The sequence below is a fragment of the Cebus imitator genome, unplaced genomic scaffold (genome assembly GCF_001604975.1).
Source record: "Cebus imitator isolate Cc_AM_T3 unplaced genomic scaffold, Cebus_imitator-1.0 Scaffold682, whole genome shotgun sequence".
NCBI lineage: Eukaryota > Metazoa > Chordata > Mammalia > Primates > Cebidae > Cebus > Cebus imitator.
In genome coordinates this window covers 237,460-257,617 of record NW_016107997.1, presented here as the reverse complement: position 1 = coordinate 257,617, position 20,158 = coordinate 237,460, and the positions used below count along the sequence as shown (strand labels likewise).

The 20,158-nt window shown below is 41.5% G+C and overlaps 1 protein-coding gene across 1 annotated transcript in view; it reads left to right on the top strand.

Moving 5' to 3' along the window:
* THEGL (theg spermatid protein like) overlaps positions 1 to 20,158 on the top strand; it is a 66,350-nt gene that overhangs the window by 9,171 nt on the left and 37,021 nt on the right. The window contains exon 2 of the mRNA XM_017518492.2: positions 15,996 to 16,029. Coding sequence (XP_017373981.1) covers positions 15,996 to 16,029 — 34 coding nt within the window. The remainder of the gene's footprint in view (positions 1 to 15,995; positions 16,030 to 20,158) is intronic.

Below are 20,158 nucleotides of genomic sequence, written 5' to 3'. Positions count from 1 at the left end.
GCAACAGAGCAAGACTCTGTCTCAAAAAAAAAAAAAAAAGGAAAGAAAACACTACTTTAAAGTCTTCTATCTTCTCAATTTATCTTCTAGATTTTCCTTGTTAATTCCAATAAGTCTTTACATTAATTCCTTCAACAAACACTAAGTATATTTATATAATGTTTACAAAAAATAGTGTAAACCTTAGGCAGTAATTAGCACATCACCATGCCTCTACTCACTCAATATGAGTTTTTTCATCTAACATTTATTGAGTGACTACTAAGTCACTCTTCTGTGTCCTGTGGGGTGCAAACATGACTAAGATATGGCATTTTGGTTGTGTGCCAAATTTAAAAAATGTATAGAATGGGTTCTGTTATTCTATTGTGATATTGTGCTGGCCTAGAGCCAGAACCGGAGCAAAACTATTTTATAAAATGCAAAACTTTTTAGATAAGTTGAAATGGCTGCCCCATTCTCCTTACAATAACTACTGTCCTTGGCCTCTGTAAATAGAACTGCCAGTTTGTTCCTCAAAACTATGTAAAGCTGCTTACCTTTTCTTATCAGTAACTGCTAAAATCTGTGACTTCTATCACCACCCAGACGATGTGTAAACAAATGTATATCCTGACTTCTGTAAACCACTGAGGTAACAAACAGAATGACAAAAGTCCCCTAGACCTTGGAATGTCCGGAGACCCCCGCCCTTGTCTCCACCCAGGAGGTGAATCACAGAATCCCCTAGACCTTGGAATGTCCGGAGACCCCCGCCCTTGTCTCCACCCAGGAGGTGAATCACAAAATCCCCTAGCCCTTGAAATGTCCGAAACCTTATCATCCCCATCCCCGCCCCTCACCCCCACTCCCAAGGTGGTTTTTCGGGTATAAAAAATCATGGCACCCTCCTTTTGGCACCACAGGTTGGAGAGACGTGAGTCCTCTGTGGTCGCCGGCATAATAAATGACCCTGCAATCTGGCATACTTTTGTCTTGTGGTAACTTTCTACGCTCCGGTCAAATACAACACTATCACCTTACAATAGTATCATCACCTAATCATCATTGTCACTGCTGAACTTATTGAGCACATACTATGTTCATGGTGTGGGTACTGAGCTGTAGATGAATAAGACATGGATTCCTTCCTTGAAGAACTGTTTACATGGTTGGGGAGGCTGAACACATCCACAACAATAACACATCCATAGCACACAAAGTAAAATGGACTGGAGTATCCTACAGGACAGGCACTTCATTTTTCTGAGTTAAATGGCAACAATAACCTCTTATTTATTTATTTATTTAGAGACAGAGTTTCACTCTTGTTGCCTAGGCTGGAGCGCAATGGCACAATCTCAGCTCACTGCAACCTCTGCCTCCCAGATTCAAGCAATTCTGCCTCAGCCTCCTGAGGAGCTGGGATTACAGACACCTGCTACCACACCCAGCTAACTTTTTGTATTTTTTACTAGAGATGGGATTTCACCATGTTGGCCAGTCTGGTCTTGAACTCCTGACCTCAGGTGATCTGCCTGCCTTGGCCTCCCAAAGTGCTGGGATTATAGATGCGAGCCACCGCACCCGGCCTAATTTTTGTATTTTTAGTAGAGACAAAGTTTCACCACGTTGGCCAGGCTGGTCTTGAACTCCTGACTTCAGGTGATCCACCTACCTTTGGCCTCCCGAAGTGCTGGGATTGCAGTGTGAGACCTGTTTTACAACAGAATAAAGGCTAAGGAAAAAAATAGACCCAAAGTACTCATTAAAGTAATTTATCTAAAATAGACTGAGATGAAGACTATTGAATCTCAGATATATATAATCCAGAGTATTTAATGTAGATTTTTGAGTTAGGGAAATGTTTTAAAAGAAACAGGATCTCAGGCATATATGGGAGTATAGGGGGAAATCATACTGAGTGAGAATTTAAAACTTTTTTGAAGTTTGTAAGACATTCAAATGGTTCAAAAACTAAAAGCAATATAAAGTCATACAAGATGAGAAAGGAAAATAAATCTTGGTACCCCAAAATCACTAAGCTAAAGGGAAAGTCAAGCTGGGAACATTTTAGGACAAACTTGCCCCCATTCTATTCAAAGTGGTTCCTCTGAGGCTCACCTGAGACAAATGCATATCTGATTGCTTCCTCTTCCCTATTGTTTATGTAAAAATGCAGATTCACTGAGCCAGACTAAACTGTGTATTCAGTGGAAGGCTGATGAAGGACTCCAAAGAAGCCAGGCATGGTGGGTCATGCCTGTAATCCCAGCACTTTGGGAGGTCAAGGCAGGAGGATCACCTGAGGTCACGAGTTTGAGACCAGCCTGGCCAACATGGCAAAACCCCATCCCTACTAAAAATACAAAAAATTAGTGGAGTATGGTGGTGTGCGCCTCTAGTCCTAGTTACTTGGGAGGCTGAGGCAGGAGAATTGCTTGAACCCAGGAGGCAGAGGTTGCAGTGAGCTGAGATTGTACCACTAAATCCAGCCTGGGTGAAAGAGTAAGACTCCATCTCAAAAAAACCAAAAAATTTTTAAAAAAAGGACTCAAAAGAATGAAAGCTTTTGTCTCTTTGCTACTTCTAACATGGAAGCTCCTACTTTGGGTTCTGCCTTATGGGACCCAACCAATGTACATGTTCCACATACTGGTTGATGTTTCATGTCTCCCTAAAATCTATAAAAGCAAACTGTACCCCAACCACCTTGGGCACGTCTCAGAACTTCCTGAGGCTATGTCACCGGTGCATCCTAAACCTTGGCAAAATAAACTTTCTAAATTATCTAAGACCTGTCTCAGATATTTTGGGTTCACAAAGGAAATGTTTCATTCCCACCCTGCCCCCTCCTAACCTCTCTCTCACCTTTTACAGGTGACCACTAGTTCCTTGTACCTTTATATAAGGAAATACTGTACCATCATGTGTATTTCCCCCTTTCTTACTCAAAGGGTAGCACCCTTTATACTGTTCTTCTATTGTGCTTTCCACTGGACAATATATCTTTCCATATGAGCACATACAGAGTTTCCTCAAATTAAAAAATAAAACAAAAGCAGACACATCATGTTCCATTATTTAAACTCCAGATTGCTTCCAGGACCTTGTTATTATATAGCCATAGACTAGTACATATATTATTATTATTTTTTTCTATTTTTTTGATATATATATATATTTTTAAAGACGGGGTTTTACCATGTTGGTCAGACTGGTCTCGAACTCCCGACCTCAGGTGATCCACCTGCCTTGGCCTCCAAAGTGCTGGGATTATAGGCGTGAACCACCATGCCCGGCCCCATATATTGTTTAGTACAGATGCAAGTATATCTGTAGATTAAATTCTTAGATGGGATTACTGGTGGATAAATGCATTGGTAGTTTCAAATTAGCAAAATTTATTTCCATAGGCGTCGATTCATTTTGTGTCTCCATAGTCTTGCCATTGTAGTATGTGGTTAAACTTTTGGCTTTTTGAACATCTGATAAACTAGCTTGTCAATTAAGTCTTAATTTGCATTTATCTTATATGAGTGATAGTAAGCATCTTTTTGATATATATTTTTATGTCCTTTGCCTATTTTTCTTTTGGTTTGACAGGTTTTTTTCTTATTTACAGGACATAAAAGTATTCAGACTCTGCCTTAGAAAACACTACTTTAAAGCTTCCTATCTTCTCAATTTGTCTTCTAGATTTTCCTTGTTCATTCCAATAAGTCTCTTCATTAATTCCTTTAGTAAAGCTCAACAAACACTAAGTATATTTGATACACTATTTACATAAGATAGTGTAAACATTAGGCAATATTTAGTTAGCATATCACCATGCCTCTACTCAATAACAATTTTTTTCATTCAACATTTACTGAGTGACTCCTACTTAGCAGTGACCTCACTCTTCTGTGTCCTATGGGGTGTCCAGCTGGCAGTTTGGTTGTGCAAATATCTGGGATATGTGTAACTTTTTTTTTTTTTTTTCAGTTTGCTGGTAATCCCTTTGTCTTTGCTTATGTTTAGGTTTTATGTTCCACCATTTGTTTCTACATTTTTATAGTAAAATTTGCCAATCATTTCTATTATGGCTTCCATATTGAATCACAATTAGAGGGCCTTTTTCTATTTCTAGGTTATGAAAGAATTGACCCATGTGTTTTTCTTTCATAGTCATTTTATTTTTGAGACAGGGTTTCCCTCTGTTGCCCAGGCTGGAGTGCAGTGCCTCGGCTCACTGTAGCCTCCACCTCTTTGGTTCAAGCGATTCTCCTGCCTCAGCTTCCTGAGTAGCTAGGACTACAGGCATGCGCCAACATGCCTGGCTAAATTTTGGATTTTTAGTAGAGATGGGGTTTTACCATGTTGGCCAGGCTGGTCTCCAACTCCTGACCTCAAGTGATCCCCCTGCCTCAGCATCCCAAAGTGCTAGGATTAAAGGTGTGAGCCACCGTGCCCAGCCTTTCATAGTCATTTTTATAAACATTTAATTCTTTGATCTGGCCAGGTGTGGTGGCTCACGCCTGCCTGTAATCCCAACTGTTTGGGAGGCTGAGATGAGAGGATAGCTGAAGTCCAGGACGAAGTTGGCTGGATGTGGTGGCGTGTACATGTGGTCCCAGATACTCCAGGGGCCAAGGTTGGAGGATAATTTGAACCTGAGGGGTCGAGCCTGCAGTGATCTGTGATTGCACCATTGCAGCAATAGAGTGAGACTGTGGAATAGAGTGAGCCTGTCTCAAATAAATGAAATTAATTAATTAAGTAAATAACCTTTTTTACCCATTTGGGGTTTAATCCTAGTGTATAGTGTGAATTAAAATCCCAGCATTCTTAATGGTTGCCTAGTTGCCTGTGTTATCTTCACAAAAATGAAATTTGGTGCAAATGGACATGAAAAATAGATTTGGTATTAGAGAAAAATAGTCATAAAAGTGGGGGCATATGGGTGTGAGAGGAGGCACAGCTCACCCTGTCATAGCTTGGGGACATGATCTTTTTGAGCACTAATTTGGGTAGAAGTCTCAGGTTTGTTGTTTGGCCAGATGGAAGGATTCTCCTCTTTCTGCCTCTGCCATCTCACACTCCCTGTCCTTGCTCTCTCATCTCTTGCCCAAGTCACCCTAAGCAAAGGCAGTGGGGAGCACAGGCTAGGGAGCTGTGACTAGCCAGGAGCCAGGAGGAATAAACGGTAGTAACAGATCTGATAGCTTAACATGTCGCATCAAAGGATGTGCCGGGTTTATGTAGTCATACCCAGTATGTGACTGCACTGCACAATCATGCAGCTAAAACAGGCATAAAATTTACTTCAAAAAGCTTCAAAAGGAATGTAGTTCTTACTGAAGTATCTCAGAGGGAATTACACCTTCCAACACAGCCAAACCTGCGAAAATGTTCTTTAGGCATTCCTCTTCCCATGTTCCTGACATCATGATGGCCACTCCCTGCAAGTATCTTTTGTATTTCTCTCAGGCTCGAGTCTACCTCTCTCTTACCCTCTCCTGTCCCAATCCTCCCCCAGGTCTGTTCTGTTCTGAGACGTGCTGCTTGCCTTTTCGTTTTTTTTGAGCTGGAGTCTCACTCTGTTGCCCAGGCTGGAGTGTAGGGTACAGTCTTGGCTCACTGCAGACTCCACTTCCCAGGTTCCAGCAATTCTCCTGCCTCAGCCTCCTGGGTAGCTGGGATTGCAGGTACCCGTCACCATGCTTGGTTAATTTTTTTGTTTTTAGTAGAGATAGAGTTTCACCATGTGGGGCAGGCCGGTCTTGAACTCCTGATCTCAGGTGATCTGCCCACCTCGGCCTCCCAAAGTGCTAGGATTACAGGCGTGAGCCCCCATGCCCAGCCTGCTGCTTGCTTTTTCTTTGTAGGTCAGCTGTACCCCTTTCGGTATTCAAACATAGACTCCTTAGAAGGCAGGGTAGAGAGCAAGGCAGAGAACTGTCACACTTTGATATTTTAGCCCTATCACGTTACAGAATGATGTACTCCTCCGTGCAATGGGAGTGTATGAATGGGCCCTTCGTCGCCTTCAGGGAAGAACAGCTTTTGAATCGTGCTTTCTTCCAGCAGATGGCAGCCTTCTCCAAATGATTTGGAGCACAGATGGGTCATCCCATCCCTGTGTTAGCTGCAGAAGGCAATGTGAGCCCTGGCATTAAAAGGGAGTAATACAACTTTCATGTTCTGATGTTGTTGATCATGTTGCTCAAAATCTTTCAGTGGCTTCTTCCTGTTGCACTTAGAATAAAAGCAGAACTCCTGCAGGGCTCACAGGGATCCGCCTGACCACAAATCCTGCTGTGCTCTGCCCTGCTGGCTTCCCTCTGGCCACCCTGACCCACTGTCGTGCTGTGCCTGTCTCTTGGTTCCACCGCAGGGCCTTGACACTTGATCTTTCCTCTGTCTGCAATGCTCTCCCTCATTTCCCCTTCTCCCCACCAGACCATCACATATGCTGCACCTGCTTGTCTTTCCAAGGCTCAAGTGTCATTTCCTCCGAAAGGCTCTTCCCTGAATTCTCTCCCTAAAGTAGGCCCCTCCTCCTTCTGCCTTACCAGCCACATCACACTCATTTATTTCCTTCCCAGCACTTTCCACTATCTGAAGTTATTTACTTGTTTGTTGTCTGTCTTTCCATTTGAAATATAAGCTGCATGACCTTGGATAGGGATTTAACATTCTTGATCCTTCTCTATTCCAAAGCTTAAAACAAATGGGTAAAGTCAGCATAAAAGTCATTCTTGAACACTTCCTAGATTCACTCAAAAGTTATTGAGCTCATATTAATAGTAGCTTATTTTCATTGTGTTTGAAATATTTAATGTAATCTCATTTTATTTATTTATTTTGAGATGGAGTCTTGCTCTGTTGCCCAGGCTGGAATGAAATGGTGCAATCTCAGTTCACTGCAACCTCTGCCTCCTGGGTTCAAGTGATTCTCCTGCCTCAGCCTCCCAAGTAGCTGAGATTACAGGTGTCTGCCAATACACCCAGCTAAATTTTTGTTTTTTTAGTAGAGATGGCCTTTCGACACTTTGGCCGGGCTGTTCTTGAACTCCTGACCTCAGGTGATCTACCCATCTCCATCTCCCAAAGTGCTGGGATTACAGGCATGAGCCAACACGCCCAGCCATAATCTCATTTTATTCTTAAGACAACCTTTTAAAGTAAGTACTATTTGTGTCCCCATTTTACAGATGAGGATTGTGAGATTTAGTATGTTGCCTCCAGGCATATAGTGAAGGACCAGCATTCAAAGCCTTATCATGGGCCAGGCATAGTGGCTCACACCTGTAATTCCAGCACTTTGAGAGCTTGAGGCGGGTAGATTACCTGAGGTCAGGAGTTCGAGACCAGTCTGTGCAACATGCCACAACTCCACCTCTACTAAAAATACAAAAGTTAGCCGGGCGTGGTGGTGGGTGCCTGTAATCCCAACTATTTAGGAGGCTGAGGCAGAAGAATTGCTTGAACCCGGGAGGTGGAGGTTGCAATGAGCTGAGATCTCACCATTGCACTCCAACCTGGGAGACAGAGTGAGACTCTGTCTCAAAAAAACAACAAAAAAAGGCCATATAATGCCTTCTGATCAGTGGCACATGAAATAGAAAGAATGACCAAAGCCATATCAGTTCATCCTAAGCCTGCGAACTACTGCAGTGACTAGATAGGTCAGTTAGGCCCTTAAATGAGAGGAAAGAAACACTGGTGCTGTTTTCTATGGAAGAGTGGGCTGAGAAACATTTTGGTGACAGAGAGTGATACTGGAATTTGCACTGCAGGAAAATCAGCCAATGAGGATGGATTGGATGTGTCAACTTCTCCTTACTGCTCCCAAAGAAATTTCAATGTTTGAACACTGCTGTGCCCAGGAGTCATGGCTCCAGCTGCATACCGGGGATTTCAATTGGAGCATACCTTTAGTAGAAGAGAAAACTTGATTCCGTTGTGAAGAGCACTGGACTAGGAGTCAGGAAATGGAATTTACTTTTGGTTTTGTCATAGCTGTGTATCTGTTTCTTTTCTAGTGAAATGAGGTAGTTAGACTGGCCAATTACTATGAACAAATGTTGACAGTCTATATTTTAATACAACTACTTAATTTGATATAACAAGATATTGCCAAAGTGTGATTACTATATATTCTTTTTTTTTTTTTTTGAGACGGAGTTTCGCTCTTGTTGCCCAGGCCGGAGTGCAATGGCGCAATCTCAGCTCACCGCAACTTCCACCTCCCGGGTTCAAGCAATTCTCCTGTCTCAGCCTCCTGAGAGCTAGGATTACAGGCATGCACCATGACATCCAGCTAATTTTGTATTTTTAGTAGAGACGGGGTTTACCCATGTTAGTCAGGCTGGTCTTGAACTCCTGACCTCAGGTGGTCCGCCCACCTCGGCCTCCTAAAGTGCTGAAATTACAGGCATGAGCCACTGTGCCCGGCCCTATATATTCTTGAATATAAGGAATTTAAATGTTTTTGCTAACTTGAATATATAAACTTTTAAAAATAGAGCTAAAATAGACATGTTTATTTATAATTGTATTATAAAAATTTAAATAAAAAATAAAAGTGACATAGTGAAATAAATGGTATAATTTAGAAATATTTATTCCTATTGTCATAGTTCATGGAAAACAGTTTTATTAATTTTTTACATGCATTTTTGACATCACTAGTCATTTTTTGAGTAATTTAACACACTTTGAGGGCACATTATTTTTATTTCTAAGTTATTTGAGATAGAAAACATAAAAGATTTTTTTAATTATAGAAATTCCTTAACATACACAAAATAGTGTATGTTATAATAAACCCCTATGTACCCATTACCTAGTGTCAATAATTAACATTTTTTGCACTCTTGTTTCATCTAGGTGCCCTCAGCCCTATTTTTGGGCATCCTATAGGACACATTTGTTTTAAGGAAACTGCCAGACACCATGTCATTTTACCCATAAATACCTCAGCATGCATCTCTAATTGCTAAGGATTTTTTAAAAGACTATATAAAAGTATAATTATCATGTCATAATTACACAAATACCAAACAAAATTTACAACCCCCTCCCTCACCCCCTTCCCCTCCCCTCCCCTTTCCTGGAGAAGGAGTTTTCCTAGGTTGCTCAGGCTGGTCTTGAACTCCTGGGCTCAAACCATCCTCCCACCTCAGCTTCCCAAAGTGCTAGGAGTACAGGCATGAGTCATCATGCCCGGCCACAATTCTTTAATGCCCACTAAATACATGTTTCCCTAATTGTCTCAAAATGTATTTTTACAATTGACTTGCTCAAATTAGGACTTAAGGGCCTCACATTGTATTTGGGAGTTATGTCGTGAAGGAAACCAAAATACTGATGATTGTTAAGTAAAACACAATGAAAATGCAGAGGAATGCTCTGCCTCAGGCTCCATTTGCCTGATGGTGGGACATCAACCCTTCCTTACTGGAGACAGCACTGGCTGATGGGTGATGGGCAGGGAGAAGTCACCAGCAGGCAACAGAGAAATCTGAGAACAGATTTTACTATCTTCCCTGCCTTTAAAAAGACCATAGCTGCTTTTTCCTTTCTCTTGTCACTGTATAGCATTTATGGCTCTTTGTTAAAATACTATTTAAGCAAAGCCCCCAAGCCACTGCCTTGAGAGATAAATACTTTTGAATGGAGACCTCTCCCGCATGGTGGCCCATGTTCATAAGCTTCTGCTTGTTTTTCTTTTGTTAATTTAACCTTTTTTTTTTTTTTTTTTTTTGTGTCTCAACTAAGATCCTAAAAAGGGGAAGAAAATAATTTGTTTTCTCCCCCATAGTCTCCTCGTCTCTATTATTCTTCATCAATAGACCTTGTCCTCTCTCCCTTTTTGAAACACCATTTATTTGTCAGGAAAATTTGGTAAAATATCCTGTATTCTGAATTCGATTCATTCTTTGTGATGTTTTTAAATTGTTTCTCTAGCTCCCCCACTTCTTGCAAATCACAGTTATGGATTGAGAGGCTTGCTTCAACTCAGAATAAATAATTTTTGGCAATTCATTGATAGGTGGTGCTGAACGTGCACTTCCTCTGGCATGACACTTGAGTAAGGAGCATGCCTCTGGCTCTCCCACTTGTGGGGTTGTAAGATTGATGAGTAGGTTTAGGTGAGGTCAGCCTGATGGCTCAATGTTAGTTCCCTATCCACCTTTAACCTAATTTTTTTTGAGGTGGAATTTCATTCTCATTTCCCAGGCTGAAGTGCAGTGATGCAATCTCAGCTCACTGCAACGTCTGCCTCCCCAGTTCAAGCAATTCTCTTGCCTCAGCCTCTTGAGTAGCTGGGATTACAGGAATGCACCACCACACCTGGCTAATTTTATATTTTTAGTAGAGACGGAGTTTCTCCATGTTGGTCAGGCTGGTCTCAAACTCCCAATCTCAGGTGGTCTGCCCACCTTGGCCTCCCAAAGTGCTAGGATTACAGGCATGAGTCACCACGCCCAGCCCACCTAATGGTTTTAACAACTAGTCTTGTTCATTCCCTAGATTCCATTATTTTATTAGGAGTAAGACAGGGTTCCTTTGAACCTGTGTTTGATGCTGTCATGGAAATTATCACAAGCCATCAGAGCCCATTCATGTCATGTAAAAGTAGGAACTATTAAAAAAGAATTCACGCTGTAGGTGTACTTTTACCTTTACAATACAATCACTATGTTGTTTATTGTGTTTTGTGTTTATAGGTTACTTTTTAAAATAAGGTTTAGGGCTGGGAGTGGTGGCTCATGCCTGTAATCCCAGCACCTTGGGAGGCAGAGGCCAGTGGATCACTTGAGGCCAGGAGTTCAAGACCAGCCTGGCCAACATGGCAAAACCCAGTCTATACTAAAAATACAAAAAAATTAGCTGACATGCAAGTGCATGTAATCCCAGCTCCCCAGGAGGCTGAGAGAGAGAGGGAGTCTTGCTCTGTCACCCAGGCTGGCGTGCAATGGCCCTATTTGGGCTCACTGCAACCTCTACTTCCTGGGCTCAAGTGATTCTCGTGCCTCAGCCTCCTGGGGAGCTGGGATTACAGGTGCCCACCGCCATGCCCGGCTAATATTTGTATTTTTTGTAGCGATGGAGCTTCACCATGTTGGCCAGGCTGGATTCTAACTCTTGAGCTCAAGTGATCCGCCCACCGCAGCCTCCCAAAGTGCTGGGATTACAGGCATGAGCCACCATGCCCGGCCCCAAAACATTTTCCTTGCTTAGTTCATTGTTGAGAAAATAAGGTAATTGAGAAAGTACCTCTTAAGATGGGTTCTTTTAAGAGCTTGCTTAACCTTTACTGAAGAATAATTTTTTGGGGATAATCATGCCTTATACTCAGTCATTTATAGTACTTTACTGGAAACTTCCTTGTTTTTTTAAACTTGGTTTCATGCAACACATATCAGGAGTAAACTTTGGTGAGGGAAAAAAAAAATAGGATTCCATTTGGCTTTCCATCATCTTATAACTTAAGTTACTCCTTGTATAACTCAGTTAAGACCTCATCAGGGAGATTTTTTTAAAAAGATTTCAACATGTGTGGCAGCCTGAGTCGCTGGGCGCCTCTCGGCCGAGCCCCGCCACCTCCAGCCGCTGCCAACCTGCGCCCCCCGGTGGCCTCGACGCCGGCCGCACGCGCTCCGTCGCCGTCTGGAGCGCCACCTGGCCGGAGCGCCACCTGGCGGGAGCGCCACCTGGCCGGAGCGGGGGAGGGAGACTGTGGAGCAGTTCCAGTCCCGCTTACGGACCTGCACAACTACCTGGTCCCTGCAACACTGACCAGAAAGCTCAACAACGGCAGCATTCTCAACAGGGAAGCCCATCGCAGGCCACGTTTCTGTGTCCCCGAGACGGCTGTCCGCAAGGTGGTGGTCAGCACGCCCGGGGCCATCGAGCCCGTCCTGTGTCTCTGAGGACAGCGCTGTCCACACAGACCCGCCGGGCTCAGCCCTGTCGGTGTAAACCCGTACGGTCTGCGGCCTGGCTACAAATGTCTCTTGACATTTGCATGTGATTGACTAACCTATGAGAGAGAAAATAAAAACAAAGAAATACATGGTGACGAAGCCCCTGCCCCACTCTCCTTCTGAAAGATTCGAATGTTAGGGACAGCTGGTGTCTTTCTTTCTGTGGTAGAATGCCCAGATACGACTGTGCTAGGCTTTATTATACATGATTCCCTTGTTTCATGCCATTTTTCTTTCCCTTCCACTGACACTATTTTTCTCTCTCCTTGAGTTTTTCATCTAAAAACAGACATATCCTATTGTAGCCTATGTAAGCAACTTCAAATCCTTTTAGAAATGAACGGAGGATCGAAATACATAAACCAATGAAAATACATGTGAGCACGTTTACAAACTAGGTTTAACATTTTACTAATAATTTTCATGGCTAGGCGTGGTGACTCATGCCCAACACTTTGGGAGGCCAAGGTAGGAGGATTGCTATAGCCCAGGAGTTCGAGACCAGCCTGGGCACCGTAGTGAGACCCGTCTACAAAAAATAAAATTAGCTTGGCTTGCTGGTGAACACCTGTAGTCTCAGCTACTCGGGAGGCTAAGGCATGAGAATCACTTGAACTGGGGATGTGGAGGTTGCAATGAGCAACGATTGTGCCACTGCACTTTAGTCTGGGCAACAGAGAGACCCTACTCTGTCTTAAAAAAAAAATGCAAAAAAAAAAAAAAAAAAAATGCAGTTGGAACCCTTAATAGTAAACACTTCCTTAACAATTAAACATTTTTTTTTAATTCACAGAACTTGAAGCAGAATCTTAATTCCTAAATTCTTAGAATTAATAATAGATAGAATTTATTGTGTATTTACTGTGTTTTGGACACTATGCAGAGTGCTTTCCTTGTATTATTTAACTTTCATCTAACAACTTTTTGAAGCAAGAACCCATTCATGAAAAAACTGAGTGGCAGAGAGCTTAAATATACTTGCCCTAGATCAGAGGTTAGAGCCAAAATTTGGTTCCAGGAAGTCTGATTCCAGAGCCAGTGGTCTCAGCCACTAAATGATATCATAGCAGTTCCCAAACTTGTCTGCTTCAAAAAATGCTGATGCCTGTGTCCCTTCCCCAGAAATTGTGACTTAATTGGTCTGAGATGTGGCCTGGGACTTGTAGGTTGTAAGAGATCTCCAGGTGATTCTATTCTGCGGACAAATTTGGAAACCACGTAACACTGCTTTGCTTGGGTCATTAGCTAAGAACAGCCACCTGAGAGCTATTTCATCCTCCCAGTTAGTGAGATAACATCAAAAGTGTGTTTTCTAAAATAAAGAGTGAAAGCTTTACCTATGGGAGAAATTATAGCACGAAAGAAAATAGCAAAGAGTTATTCATTCACATTATCAGTACTTATAGATGATCTTTTAGGACTGATTCAGTTTTTTACTGACTCTCTGACCTGTGTCAGGTCATAAAGCTGAAAGGCAAGATTGGTAATACCTAAAAAGTCCGTAGAATAAGCGCTGCCATTTTCATGGGTGACAGCACAGCTGGCCGCGAGGGACATTTTTATAGACTACTCTCCCTTTTCCCTTAGGTCTGGAACAATAGAAAATACCTGAATTTAAAAGTTCCATTTACGTTTTTTGTTTAAGTTCATAATCTGCCTCCCATTGGACCGTACACTTTTTGAGAAGAGAGACCCTCCTCATTTGTGTTCTCTTCATTCTGGCGCCATGCTTGCCTGTAGGAGCCAAAGCACAAGTTGGTTGAATGATTAATTGTGTTTCCTACAATGCTCTGTTTAAGCCATTGATACACAGAAGTTGTAACCAATAATTGTAATTACCATTTATCTACTATATGCAAGATGATTTACATATATATATATATATATATATATAAAAGTGATATATATGTATACACTAATCTTGTGTTGTTTATCACTAATTTTTTTTTTTTTTTTGAGATGGAGTTGTTTTGCTCTTGTTGCCCAGGCTGGAGTACAGTTGTGTGATCTTGGCTCACTGGTACCTCCGACTCCTAGGTTCAAGCGATTCTCCTGCCTCAGCCTCCCAAATAGCTGGGATTACAGGCGCGTGCCACTATGAGAGGCTGATTTTGGTATTTTCAGTAGAGATGGTGTTTCATCATGTTGGCCAGGCTGATCTTGGACTCCAGGCCTCAGGTGATCAGCCCGCTTTGTGCTCTCAAGGTGCTAGGATTACAGGTATGAGCCATGGCACCCGGCTGTTTATCACTAATCTTTACACCTATTAATCCTCATATCTGAGAAGGGGAAACTGAATCTCAGAGAAATTAATTGACCTAAGATTATATAGTGGAGTAAGCAACAAAACTGAGCTTTGAGCCATGTCTTTCTGAAGCTGTAGCGCACCCACTTTTCTTTTTTTTTATTTTTATTTTTTTGAGACGGAGTTTCACTCATGTTACCCAGGCTGGAGTGCAATGGCGCGATCTCGGCTCACCGCAACCTCCGCCTCCTGGGTTCAGGCAATTCTCCTGCCTCAGCCTCCTGAGTAGCTGGGATTACAGGCACGCACCACCATGCCCAGCTAATTTTTTGTATTTTTTTAGTAGAGACGGGGTTTCACCATGTTGACCAGGATGGTCTCGATCTCTTGACCTCGTGATCCACCCGCCTCGGCCTCCCAAAGTGCTGGGATTACAGGCTTGAGCCACCGCGCCCGGCAGCGCACCCACTTTTCTTTACCAAAAACATTCTAGACAATGTTATTTCAAAACTCTTAGATGGGATTAAAAACTCCCAAGCAAAGACTCTGTAGCAATCCATCATCATAAGGCCTATGGGATCGCCTACATTTTTCCATATTAAAAAAAAAAAAGCAGCTTCTAAACATGATTTTTCTTTTCTTTTTTTAAATTATACTTTAAGTTCTGGGGTACGTGTGCAGAATATACAGGTTTGTTACATAGGTATACACGTGCCATGGTGGTTTGCTGCACCCATCACCCCGTCACCTACATTAGGTGTTTGTCCTAATGCTATCCCTCCCCTAGCCCCCCACCCCCTGACAGGTCTCAGTGTGTGATGTTCCTCTCCCTGTGCCCATGTGTTCTCATTGTTCAACTCCCACTTATGAGTGTAAACATGATTTTTCATTAGCTTAACCATTTCTTCTGTTTTAAACATTTCAGGATTACCTAATTTCCCACTGTTGAAGATACCACAATGAAGATTTTTGTGCATACATCTTTGCCCACACTTGGAATTATTTCTTTAGGGTCCATTTCTATAAATAGAATTGGACTAAGGAATGTAATCATTGCTGATTTGTACGATCAAATTATTTTTTAGAAAATAGGCTAATTTAGACTTTTATCAGCAGTGAACAAGAGGACTCATTTCATCTTACCCTTCCAACGTCTTTATACTTTGTAAAAAATTTTTGCTAATTTGCTCATTTAAAGAAAAATCTCATTTTTTGCATTGATTACAAGCAAGTTTGAATGTTCTCTCTCTCTTTTTTAACTTTTCCTGTAGTGCTGATGAATTTTTCTTATGTTTATTAGCTCTTTATATGTCGTCATATGAGAATTCTGTTCCCATCCTTTGTCTATTTAATTTTGACACTTAGTGTTTTTCTTATAATCTATACTTTTATATTCTTCAAATGTTAAGACCATTAACCCTTTATCATATTTATTGCCAAATATTTCTCCAAATTTTTCTGTCATCTTTAAGTTTTAATTTTTGACACAGAAATTTATTTTAATCTATTTGTATTGTCCTTTATATCTTTTGTCACCTTTAACGCTAGAAGATTAAAATTCAGGGATCAAGTAGACATTCTCTTATTTCCTTTAATTCAGTTTTTAAAATATTTAACTCCTCCATTTACCTGTGGTTTATTTTGGTACATAGTATGAAATGTTTAAGTTGGCCATTTCCCCAAATAATTCTTTTTCTAACTCCTTTCTCTTTTGATTTGTGATGCTATCTTGATCATATCTTTGATTCCTGTTGAATCTAATTTTTGCTTTTACTTTTATTTTCTTTTAGCAAATCTCGTTTCCTGTGACTTTGTGAGGATATGGTAAGACATAGTTATAGTACCATTTTCACAGACCTAAACTAATAGACCGGCCAATCTGGATGGGGCAGATTCATTTGAAGTGGGTCTACCTGGGGGTTTTCAAAAAGGTCATTCCTATGTTTTCCCTTTGTCATAAGGCCCTTTTCTATTCTTTTTTTTTTTTCTTTTTTTTGAGGCGGAGTCTTACTCTGTTACCCAGGCTGGATTGCAGTGGCGAGATCTCGGCTCACTGCAACCCCGCCTGTCAGGTTCAAGCGATTCTCCTGCCTCAGCCTCCTGACTAGCAGGATTACAGGTGTGCGCTAATTTTTGAATTTTTAGTAGAGACGGGGTTTCACCATGTTGGTCAGGCTGGTCTTGAGCTCCTGACCTCGTGATCTGCCCGCCTCGGCCTCCCAAAGTGCTGGGATTACAGTCATGAGCCACCGCACCTTGTCGTTACGTCCCTTTTCTAATCACAGTTCTTATGGGAAGAGGAATGAAGGAAGACAGTTACCAAAAAGTCACACTTGTGGTCCCAAGCATTTTGTATAAGAGATATTCATTCTATTGAATCATTAGGGAGGAATACCGAGGGTTCATATAGGTGAAAATAAGTAATACCAGATTTTATTTTTATCCACTTTTTAAAGAAATGGGTCAAAATCCTTCATATTTATTGTTATTGACTAGCTCATTTATATGTATGATTATTATTTAGACTTATTAAATAGTGGGAAAGAAGATTGAGATGTAGAAGAACACTTCTGTTTACTCAGTTTTTCACTTGTTTTTTAGGTATTTGATTTGTTACTTGTAGATCTGAACCTTTAAGGGACTTGGGATTCTGCACTGACAATCTCAGATGGTAGATTTTATGAAGCTCCAGGTCAATGTATCCCAATCCCCCTTGCCTCTAATTCAAGTACAGTAGCCCATGAATTTTCAAGAAAGTGCCCTTTATGAAAAGAAAGAAAAAAGCATATGTGTAGATGTGCATATAATGCACAACAATAAATGCCTCCTGAAAATCGACGCTTAACCCTTTGTTTGGCTAACATACAGTTAGAAGAGGAGACAGAATACAGGTTGAGCGTCCCTAATCTGAAAATCTAAAATCCAGAATGCTTCAACACCTGAAACTTTTTGAGCATGGATATGACACCACAAGTGGAAAATTTCTCACATAAGTACTTACCACAAACTTTGTTTCACACACAAAATTATTTAAAATATTATATCAATTTACCTTCAGGCTATGTGTATAAGATGTATATATAAAACATAAATGAATTTTGTGTTTAGACTTGGGTCTCATCCCCAAGATACCTCATTATGTATATACAGATATTTCAAAATCTGAAAATATCCCAAATTCCAAATACTTTTGGTCCCAAGCATTTTGGATAAAAGATATTCATCCTATAAAATTATTAGGGAGAAATACCAAGGGTTCATATCAGTGGTTCATGGAGGTGAAAAGTAAATAATACCAGATTCTATTTTCATCCACTTTTTAAAGAAGTGGGTCAAAACCACTCATATTTATTGTTATTATTTAGCTCATTTACATGTATGTTATCATTTAGACTTATTTTGTATTTTATTTTTTAAAATTTATTTTAGATTTTTTATTGTAGAGATGGGTCTTGTTGCCCAGGCTGGTCCCAAACCCCTGGCCTCCGGTGATCCTCCTAACTCAGCCTCTGGAAGTGCTGGCATTATAGGTGTGAACCACCACACCTGGCTGTATTTACCATGCTTTCTAGTTTTCCCCCCCTTCCTTTTCAGGCAGTAAATACTACTACCTTATTTTTGTGTAATGATTTGCAGTTAAAAAATAGGTGTTCTCACAAGAATTCTGAAAAGTAGATAGGACAGATATAGCAACTAGATTTTACGGAAAGAAAATGAAATTCAGCAAAATTATGTCACTTTCCCAAGGTTGTCTGGTGGCTGAGGAGTAGAGCTGGTAAAATTAGCATTTACTGAGTCTTACTAAGTGTCCACTCAAAATACCACAGTACTTCAAATAAATAATGTATGCTGAGTGAGCAAGCTCTCCTGTGGCTGGATAGTTTATGTCTCATAAGTTTTTACGCTTAAAAAGGCTGTGATGAGTGTGGTTTCAAAAAAGTTTTGTGTTATTGTTATTTCTTACTGCTTGTTTGTGTTTGATCTGCTAATTTGGGGTCATTATGTGAGGACATTGTGCCATCTCCATTATCTATACTTTGGTATACTTTCAAAAGTTTGTTCTTTTTTTTTTTTTTGAGACAGAGTCTTGCTGTCACCAGGCTGAAGTGCAGTGGCGCGATCCCTGCACCCTGCAATCTCCACCTCCTGGGTTCAAGCGATTCCCCTGCCTCAGCCTCCCAAGTAGCTGGGACTACAGGCTTTCACCACCAGGCCTGGCTAATTTTTTGTATTTTAGGAGAGACGGGGCTTCACCAGGTTGGCCAGGCTGGTCTTGGTCTCCTGACCTCATGATCCACCTGCCTCAGCCTCCCAAAGGGCTGGGATTACAGGCTTGAGCCACCACGCCTGGCCAAAAACTTCGTTTTCGTGCAAATATGCTGTGCCTAATTGCATAGTGTCCATAGTCCCAGCTACTCAGGAGGCTGAGTTGGGGTTAGTTAAAGGCTGCAGGGATCCTTGATCATGCCATTGCACTCCAGCCTGGGCAACATAGTGAGACCTTACCTCTAACCAAAAAAAAATAAATAAAAAAAAAAAAAAAAAAAAAAAAAAAAAAAAAAAAATATATATATATATATATATATATATATATATATGGCCGAGAGGTAATACAAATGTGCAACCTTGGGAGCTGCTGACTATTGAGCCCCCTCTCCCCCGATGCCTCCTCCCATGGTGCATCAATCACCACTTAATTAGGAAGGCCATTTCTTCACATAATACCTTGTATGTCCTGTGTCAGTAACTGAATCCTACCTGACACCAGAACTAGGGCTTATTCTAAGAGAGTTTGTAGCCTATTAAAGAGCTCAGGCACATGTTAGGGGGATGCTTTTCCTTATCACCTCCCTCATTGTGTACCTTGATGCATTTCTTTGAGTAGTTCTCCTGACCTCTTGCCTCACTCTTTAATTAGACTTTCCGTGGGGTAGGAGTGACAGCCGTTTGATAGATTTGGGAGAAAGGATTGGTCCCTCTGTGTCCTTTTGCTTTGGGGCCTGCCTGTCTACAGCGTTCTCTAAGATGGTGCCTCTGTCTGTACAAGGATCTTTGTGATCTACTTTCTATGACATAGCAAGCTTAGTCCCTACAGGAGGAGGCCTGCAGCTTTGGGATGTAAGTTCTATTCGGGGATATCAGTGATTCAAACTACTCATTTCAATATGGTTTTGTCAATAACAGATAGTATTTTTATTCTATTTGTCTGACTCCTGTGCCTAGTTTTCAGTTGGTTTCTAAAGGTGGTAGACAAAAAGGGTTGTTATTTATTGGGCCCTTCAGGCTGCAACCAAGGCCATACACAGTTGTAATATGAGTCGTCACAACATAGGTGGTGTATTAGTTTGCATAGGATAGACAATGCTGCATTAACAAACAGGATACAGAACTCTCAATGACTTAGCACAATACAAGTTTATTTCTCCTTCCTGCCAGAATCTAGTGTGAATTGATTGGCCCTCTTCTACCTTGTAGCTTTGCTATCTAGGATATGTGGCTTCCAGGTCACTGCAACAGGGAAAGAGAAAAGTGGAAGAGGCACACCAGCTCTTATGTGATACTCAGTACTCTTGCTGAAGTTAAACATGACAGTTATGTCACTCCAAACAACTGCAAAGAAGGCTGGGAAACGTAGGGGAACACATGGATACTTGGAGGGCACAAACTCTCTCTGCTACAAGTGGATTAAGAAAAATCAGGGGGCCAGGCGCAGTTGCTTATGCCTGTAATCCCAGCACTTTGGGAGGCTGAGGTGGGCAGATCACCTGAGGCCAGGAGTTTGACACCAGCCTGGTCCAACGTGGTGAAACCCTGTCTGTACTAAAAATACAAAAATTAGCCGGGTGTGATGGTAGGCACCTGTAATCCCAGCTACTCAGGAGGCTGAGGCAGGAGAATCACTTGAATCTGGGAGTTGGAGGTTGCAGTGAGCCAAGATCACACCATCATGCCT